Below are 8809 nucleotides of genomic sequence, written 5' to 3' on the forward strand. Positions count from 1 at the left end.
GAATTGCTTCCGGCGCTCGCTCGTGGTGATTGGACGGCTGCGGCCAGAGCCCTTCCGGAGCGGCATTCGAGGGGCACAGTGGCGGCGGGAGGAAGATGGAGGTCCGCCCCGTGTCTGCGGCTCGCCGGTCCGTGGGGCCTCTGAGCCTGCTCCTCCTGCTCCTGCTGGGCCTCGACACCGCCGGCGCCAGCGCCGGAGCCCGCCGCACCCTCGTGCTGCTGGAGAACGTCAACCTGCGCGAGACCCACTCGCTGTTCTTCCGGAGCCTGGCCGGTGAGGGGGCGGGGGCAGGGAGAGGGGGGGCAGGGAGAGGGGAGGGGGCCCAGGGAGAGGTGGAGTTGTTGTCTTCCAGGGGAAGCCAGTTGGCCACGAAGCGGGGGCTTGGGTAGGAGGGGAGGCAGCACGGGGGGCTGGGGCCGAAGGGCTGTGGGATAAGGGATGGTGAGTGAACCTGTGGGAGAGGAGCAAGGGGTGAAGCCTGGAGTGGGGGCGTGGAGAGGTCATGGGGGTGCGGGGGCTACGGGTTTGTGGGAGGGCCCTGTTGAAGATGGGAGACTTAAAAGGGGGAGATCCCAGGGCTGACTGAGATGAGGGTGGGCTCGGGACCAGTTGGAGGAGCCTTGAGTGGAGGACCGACCGCTTGTTGGACCGCTCTCCCTCTTCATCCTCTTTTCCCCTTGCTTGTGGCTCAGTGGCTAATGTTGGAGTCAGGAAGACTCATCTTGAGTTCAAGTCAGACTCCAGACACTTAGTAGCCACGCGGAGGCTGGATTTGCCGCCGTTTCCTCGTCGGTAAAATGAGCCGGAGAAGGAAATAACAAACCGCTCTGCAATCTTTGCCAAGACAGCCCCACTGGGGTCACGAAGAGTCGGGCAGGACCCGGTCACAAAGACTGACCCAACCACCAAAGTCGTGCCTTTCCCTCTCTCTTAATGCTAGCTCCTTCTCTTTAAGATCTTCTCTGGCCTTTCTTATGTCCTTAGCACGAGGTCTTGGACTCAATAGGTGCTTGTTTGGTCATTTCAGGCTGCACCCCACTCATCGTGACACCCCGCCCCCACCCCTCTCCGTGGGGCTTTCTTGGCAAAGGTGCTGGAGAGATTTGCTGCTCCCTTCTCAAACTGAGGCTCTCAGCTAGCTAGTGTCTGAGGCCCGATTGGAACTTGGGTCTTCCTGAGCCCAGGCCCCTCATTCTGATCCACTTCCCCACTCAGCTGCCCCCAGTAGGTAGGTAGTAAACATTTATCAACTGACTGACTGACTGACCCACCGACCCACGGACCCACCGACCCGAAGGGTATTCAGGAGAGAAATGGGCGGCCTCTGGTTCTGGAGGAGGAAGGGGGGCAGGGAAGCTGGCCCTGTAAGGTGCTTGGTCTCCAGCCCGGTTGGAATCAGTGGTCAAGGAAACTCAAATGTTCATCGAACATAGGACTTAGAACTAGAAAGGTCATCCAGTCTAGCAGCCTTTACACTTGAGGAAACTGAGGCCCAGCTGTGCAGGTAGGGTTGAATTTGAACCTAGGTACTCTTTAACTCCACATCCAGGGTTTGTCCTTCCCTCCCCTTTCTTTAGCTAATAAGTGTCAAGTGCCTGAGGCTAGATTTGAACTCAGGTCCTGAATCTAGGGCTGGTGCTCTATCCACTGCACCACCTGTAAGTGCCTCTGCTTTTATGCACAGGAGAGTAGAGCCTTCAGTTGATTACACTGAGTGCTGGCTGTTCGTGAAATTTTGTAATGGGCTCCAGGAAGGGGTGGGAATAGTAGAGGTGGCACCTGCCCAACTGGGAAGGGGAGCAGTGGGGCGGGGTGGGGGGAGTGTGACAACAAAAAGGCCCTGGATCTGGAGGCAGGAGGCCTTAAAGACTCTTACATTAGGGATCTGTTTCATTCCCCCACCCCCATGTTCTGTAGCTTGGCCTATAGGAATCTTGTCTGTGTCTTTTGGCATCTACCCAGTTGTCCTCAGGTTCTTTTAATATCTCAGAGATAGGGGCTGGGTTCTTTCAGTATTGTGCTGTCATGGCAAGATGAGAAAATTGCTAATATGTTAAAAGAAGGACGTATTCCGTACATTTTACATGTCATGGCAGAGGAAAGCATTTGTGGGGCAAATAGACTCAGTACACATTATTTTGCATAGGTACTTAGAGTATACAGAAAACAGTCATTCTGGCTTCACAAGTAGCAGCTCAGGAGGGGATACAGATATTTTCTGTCTGCTACTCTGTCATTGACTTTGGGGGCTGAGACAATGGATTTTGCCTTTTGATTGGCATTAGAGTTAGATGTAATGGCTCATTTACACTTGAAATGGAGGCTTATTCTAAATGGCATTACTAATGTCAAGAACAGAAAATGCTGGGCCCTCCTCTGCCTGCCACCACACGTCCTTCATCAGTTCATTACATGTAGAAAGTTAGATTGCTCCTCTCTCTTCTGTAGAAAGGAGAGTAAAGGAAGGGGGGGCGTCATCAATGATCTTTGTGCCTTGGTGTGGGTGCTATTGTTGCTTGCTGTCTGCAGCAGCCTCCTTGTTTTCTTGCAGATCGTGGCTTTGACCTCACCTACAGGACTGCCGATGACCCTAGCCTGTCCCTTATTAAGTATGGGGAGTTCCTCTATGACAATCTTATCATCTTCTCTCCTTCTGTGGAAGGTAAGTGGTCCTGAGCAGGGAGCACCTGGCCTTGAAGAGTGAGGCCCAGTTAGCAGAGACGGTTCTGAAGGAGCCGTCACTCCTGTCACAGCCTGCCTTTTGGTTGCTGCCCTCCTCGGGGGAGCCTTTCTTATTTGCAGATGGTTCACTTTCAAGCCCCTGCAGTTAGGGGTGGGTGGTGTGGAGCCGCCTGTAGGCCTTCACTGAGCCTTCACCAGATGGGCCAGGCAGCTGACTCAGGCAGCTTGTGTTGAGGCTGGGATCCACGCTAGAAAGGGTTCCTAGAAGCAACAGCTTCTTCCCATGGCTGGGGCAGCCCCCAGCCTCATTCATTTGCCATCATATCTATTTTGTGTACACTGTGCATAAATATGGAGGACAGAAGAATAATTGACTACACGGAGGCTGGGGTGAGGTGGGAAAAGGAAAAAAAAACCACAAACATACAGAGGAGGAGGTCCCAGCAAAGAGCTGTGAGGAATTTGAGGTGAGCGTGTTTGCTTTTGTTTGGAAGCGGAGAGTGGGGTTAGCGAAGACTTCCTGGAGTGGGTAGCTCCCAGCCTGGGCCCTCTTCGGCTTCAATCTTGGTGGGGCAGAACCCTTGAGACAGCCATGACTCATGGTGCCTTGATGATTTCTTTCAGATTTTGGAGGCAATATCAACGTCGAGACCATCAGTTCTTTTATTGATGGAGGTGGCAGCGTCCTGGTAGCCGCCAGCTCAGACATTGGTGAGTACAGCCTTTCCTCACATTCGAGACACAGGCTGTTTTTTATTTTCTCTCCCCTCCCCCTCACAAATGCAGACTGGCAAGTGGGTGTTTGTCCAGCCCGGGTGAGTTGGAACAGGACAGTGATATGATCGAACCCTGACCGTGATTCTCCGTGCCTCTAACCGTGGTGTATTGGAAAGAAATTTGGATTTGGAGTTAGGAGACGAGTTCAGAGCCCAGCTCTCTAGCTTTGTAGTGTGACGTGAGCCCGGCCATATCTCCTAAGTCCTCAGCTTTCTTGCCTGTAAAATGGAGGTAATGATTCTTGTACTGTTACCTCTGTCTGCCTAACCGAATCGTTGCGATAACGATATTTTAAACCAAAAAGTGCTGTATGGTTATAAGTTGTTGTTCTTGTGAGGAAAGGAAATGGAAGCCGTGAGCCTGGGGTGGGCCCCTAGAAGATTTGGGCGGCCGGGCTGGGGGGTTGGAGTGGCACGGGTTTGGGAGGATTCTTCCCCACCCTTCACTATGGAACTTCTGATCTAAAGAAGAGAGGCGAATGGAGGTGAGCAGGGACTTCATTCCAAGCCTGTACACAGGGCAGGAGACAGACTGTCTTGTGCTGAAATGTAGGGTGCGTGAGGGAGAGCGCGCATGATCATTCTGGAAGGTGGTTGGAGCCAAGTGGTGAAGAGCTCTAGATACCAAACAGAGGAGCTTGTTTTCCGTCCGGGGGGCAGTGAAGAGTTTGTGGAGCAGGTGGTGTCTTGGGCAGCCTTGGTCTTTAGGAGGGCTGCCTTTGCAGCCCCGTGGAGGATGGATTGTAGCGGGGAAGGGCATGGAGACAAGCTATGAGAAGAGTTCATTGAGGTATGTGGAGAGAAGGGGCAGAAGTGCAGGAGGGGAAATCAACAGAATTTGATAGCCGATTACATGAGGGCGAAAGAGAATTAGTCAGGGGTGTCTCTGAGGTGGTGAACTTTGGTGACTAGAAGGAGAAGTGGGTTTGGGGGAAAACATGAATTCTGTTTCTACCAAGTTTGAGGTGTCTGGGACATTCAGGTGGAGATGTAGGGCAGGTAATTGGTTTTATGGAACTGGAACTGGAGAGATAAGCTGTAGGTCTATAGATGGGGGGATTATCTTCATAGATATAACAGCTGATCGCATGGGAGCTAATGTGATCCCTGAAAGAATGAAGAGTAGGAGTCTTAACCATTTTAAGAAAGTGTCCCTAGGTATCACTAGACTACTAATGGGCTCTGGCACACAAAAACGATTAAGAACCAGGCCCAGGACAGAGGTCTGGAGGTCCCCCATGCAAAGGGGTCAATAGTTCATGAATTAATGTGCCAAGGAGACTGAGAAGGAGCATCTGACTGGGAAGAGAACATGACAGAACAGCCTCATGAAATCCAGGGCGGAGGAAAGAATATCCAGAAGTAGGAGTTGGGTCTGGCTCACTGTGTTAGATGCTTCAGGTTGGTCCAACAGGAAGAGGACTGAGAGAAGGCTGTTGGTGATCTCAGGGCCTGCTGGTGACAGAGGCCAGAGTGTCACAGGAAAAAGTGGAGACAATGAGAAGAAACAGCCTTTCCTGGGAGTTTGGCTATGAAAAGGAGCCATGTAGTCCAGCAGCTTGAGGGCTATAGGTAGGGTCAAGGATGGGGGAGATGGGAGCATGTTTATAAGCATCAGGCTGAGCTGGGCATTTCATGGTTTTGTCTGCAGGTGACCCACTGAGGGAGCTGGGCAGTGAGTGTGGGATTGAATTTGACGAGGAGAAAACAGCTGTCATTGACCATCACAACTATGACATCTCTGACCCTGGAGAGGTAAGGACCCAGTCTTCATGAGGCACAGACAGAGGGCAGAGAAGGAAGGGGGGGGGGGGGAGGCAGCACTGCCTGGGAGGCACCTTTTCTTGACCATCTCTGCCTTTGGCCTGTTCCTTGCAGCACACACTTATTGTGGCAGACACAGAAAATCTCCTCAAGGCCCCAACCATCGTAGGAAGGACATCCCTTAATCCCATCCTGTTTCGAGGTGTTGGGTAAGTGATCCAGCAAGGACCAGCAGAGACTTCCATGAATTGGGAGGCTGGGTGTCACTTTTTCCTTTCAACAGGAAAATGGCACAACTTTCCCCTGGGTACAAAACAAAACTCACTTTCTTTGACCATTAGTTTGCTCTATGAGCTTATGCTCTGTGTTACTCTATTTATTCTTCATCATTGGATGTAAAACTTAACTTTCTTGGGATAGAAAGAGTCTGTTTGTTTGTTTGGGTTTTTTTGGGGGGTGAGGTGATTGGGGTTAAGTGAGTTGCCCAGGGTCACACAGCTAGTAAGTGTCAAGCGTCTGAGGCCGGATTTGAACTCAGGTCCTCCTGACTCCAGGGCCGGTGCTCTATCCACAGCACCACCTAGCTGCCCCTCTGTTTGGTTATTTTTAAAGGGAGTCACTCCTGGGGAAAAATGAAGTGCCACCAGGGCACTCCAGGTGCCACTTGCTTGGATCCCAAACCCTGTTTATGCACTGGCCTCTTTTCTTGCCCCTATAGGATGGTTGCTGATCCCGATAACCCTCTGGTACTGGATATTCTGACAGGCTCCTCTACCTCATATTCCTTTTTCCCAGATAAACCCATTACACAGGTGAGTACCCACAGAAGCACTTTGGATTCCAGCCCTGCCCTTAGTAACCTAACCCTTGGGCCTCTGGTGCCAGCTGACACAGAGCTCACCTGCACTGACTCCAGAGGCAAAATCTGGATAAGGAAATCAGACTTCAGGGGATAGTGGACTTTGAAAGCTGGGGTGCTGGGTAGGAAATGGAAGGACATGTAAGAAAGCTATAGTCAACTTGGATTTAAGGGTAGGCCATGCTGTGGCTGCACCCAAGTGTAGGAACTTAGGGTCTGCATACTTGAATTAGTGGCAGCCCAGTGTTTGGGCCAGGACTCAAGCTGCCAGAAAAGTGACTTGATCTGTTTTGTTGTTAGTATCCCCACGCGGTGGGGAAGAACACCCTCCTGATTGCAGGGCTCCAGGCCCGAAATAACGCCCGAGTCATCTTCAGCGGCTCCTTGGACTTCTTCAGTGATGCCTTCTTTAACTCAGCAGTGCAGAAAGCCAGCCCTGGCTCACAGAGGTATGGCCCACGGAGGCATGGCCCATGGGCTCTGGTAAGAAGAGCTAGCAGCAGCCCAGGCCGGTGGCCTAGCTCTTCCTCCATTCTGGGATCATTTGAGCCCTTTTCCTTGTGGGTGATGCGGAGCTCCTGGTTTTCAGAGCTTTCAGTGACAGAGAAGTAGGTGGTGGCCCCGCTGGTGGGGCTCTTTCCTCTTTCTGTTGTTGCTGGCGCTCTCTTCAGTGAAACCTTTGGGGTTCTTCTGAATTGTCCCTTTGAGCCTCAGCTTTCTCTTTTGTAAAGAGAGGGTTGTGTAGATGGTCTCTGATCCCTTCCACCTTGGGGTCCTTTGATCCCAACATGGTTGAACGTGCCTTTCCCTTCAGGAAAGTGTGTCACTTCCCTTTGCTTTCTTGACCCAAGGAGCTTTAACGTGAAAGGCACAGTTGGGCCTCTGGCCTGCTCCCATTAGGGTTCCCATCTCTTTTTTGTCTTTGTTGTATAGGTACTCCCAAACGGGCAACTATGAATTGGCAGTTGCCTTGTCCCGATGGGTGTTCAAGGAGGAGGGTGTGCTTCGGGTAGGGGCTGTCTCTCACCATCGAGTAGGGGAGAAGGCCCCACCTAATGCTTACACTGTCACAGACCTCGTGGTAAGGACCTGCTTGGCCAAGGGGGCTATGGGAGGGTATGCCATATTTGAGAAAGGTTAAATGCAAAGCTTGGTGATGAGCACCCCAGAAAGCGTACTGTTTGTGGGTGAGGGGCAATCACTGATTTTTATCTACACCTTTTCATTAGTCCTGGTGGGGTTGGGGGGGGGGGATATCAGGTCATTGATGCATCCTTTGTTATGCCTTGTGCCTTAGGAGTATAGCATTGTCATCGAGAAGCTCTCGGAAGGCAAATGGGTGCCCTTTGACGGAGATGACGATTCAGGCTAGAGTTCGTCCGCATTGATCCTTTTGTGAGGAACTTTCTTGAAGAGGAAGGGTAAGTCTCAATTGTGGAGATGAGCCAGCCTCCCTTACCCACTCTCCCCCCACACCCCAAGCAGGATTGGTTTTATTTCAATCTGTGGTTACTGTTAGCTCCTACTTTTCCTTAGTGGTATTTAGCCACAGTCCCTTTGGCTTCCTGTCTGGATCCCAACATACTAAGGTAGGGTGGGAAGGAAAATGCAAGTAATGGGGCAAGCACCTGCCTCCAAAAAAAGTGTATTAGACCTTGGGAGTGAGGGGATCTTGGGTTCAAATTCTGGCTTTGACACTGCAGCTGCCTGGATGGGCTACTTTGTATTTGGGGTTAGACAGGATGCCCTTTGAATGCTATTCTTGGTGTGGTTGGGCCTTTCACAGGTGGCAAGTACAGCGTCCAGTTCAAGTTGCCAGATGTCTATGGGGTATTCAGTTCAAAGTGGATTACAATCGGCTGGGCTTACACTCACTTGTACTCCTCCACTCAGGTGAGCACCTATGGGCTCTGGATGGGCAGGACAGTTGTTTGCCAAGGGATCAATCTAGACCTATCTGCTCCCTCTCTTCTCTTCTTACAGGTGTCTGTGCGGCCCCTCCAGCACACACAGTATGAACGCTTCATCCCCTCTGCCTTCCTTACTATGCCCTGTTGCTTTCTCCATGATGGCCGGACTCTTCTCTTCAGCGCTGTATTTTTGCATATGAAAGAGAAGGAAAAATCTGATTGAAGGAGCAGAGCCCTTGGATCTTCATGGGCAGTTGGTTGGCAGGTGTGGGTGCCTGGTTCTGCCTGCCCTCTGTAGGAGACAATTGGGTTACCAGGGGTGGGACATCATTTCTCCTCCAGCAAATCTGCCCCTGGATCTTTGGTGGCTGCAGTCATCCATTCCCACTTGTGAAATAAAAATGGGGTTGCTGCCCTAACTGGTTTCCCGATCCATGTAAAAAGACAAGCTACACAGTCACATTCTACCTGTACTTGGGACATCTTTGGCTAGCTCTCCATATCAGATCAATGAAACTTCATTAGGGCAGTGACTCCATAAACCATTACTAGGGTGTTTATGTTTATATTGACCTATTTTGCATTTAGATCTAAAAAATTGGCTCTATTCCTTTTTTAAAAAATTTTTGTTTGTTTGTTTTTTGGCAGGGCAATGGGGATTAAGTGACTTGCCCAGGGTCACACAACTAGTAAGTGTCAAGTGTCTGAGCCCGGATTTGAACTCTGGTCCTCCTAAATCCAGGGCTGGCACTTTATCCACTGTGTCACCTAGTTGCCCCTTCTTAACCTCTATTCTTGCACCCATTTTATAGATGAGG

General features: G+C 51.1%; 1 protein-coding gene across 1 annotated transcript; it reads left to right on the forward strand.

Annotated features, from left to right (window-relative positions):
• DDOST (dolichyl-diphosphooligosaccharide--protein glycosyltransferase non-catalytic subunit) lies at positions 1-8410 on the forward strand. Its single transcript, XM_043996092.1, is given in 15 exon segments — positions 1-273; positions 2552-2662; positions 3307-3393; positions 5110-5213; positions 5337-5431; positions 5941-6034; positions 6382-6530; positions 7015-7162; positions 7379-7441; positions 7444-7482; positions 7484-7502; positions 7868-7915; positions 7918-7946; positions 7948-7974; positions 8065-8410. Coding segments are annotated over 15 exon segments (1341 nt in total). The 5' UTR covers positions 1-95; the 3' UTR covers positions 8215-8410.
• Positions 8411-8809: the final 399 nt, after the last annotated feature.

The sequence above is a fragment of the Dromiciops gliroides genome, chromosome 3, assembly GCF_019393635.1.
Source record: "Dromiciops gliroides isolate mDroGli1 chromosome 3, mDroGli1.pri, whole genome shotgun sequence".
Classification (NCBI taxonomy): domain Eukaryota; kingdom Metazoa; phylum Chordata; class Mammalia; order Microbiotheria; family Microbiotheriidae; genus Dromiciops; species Dromiciops gliroides.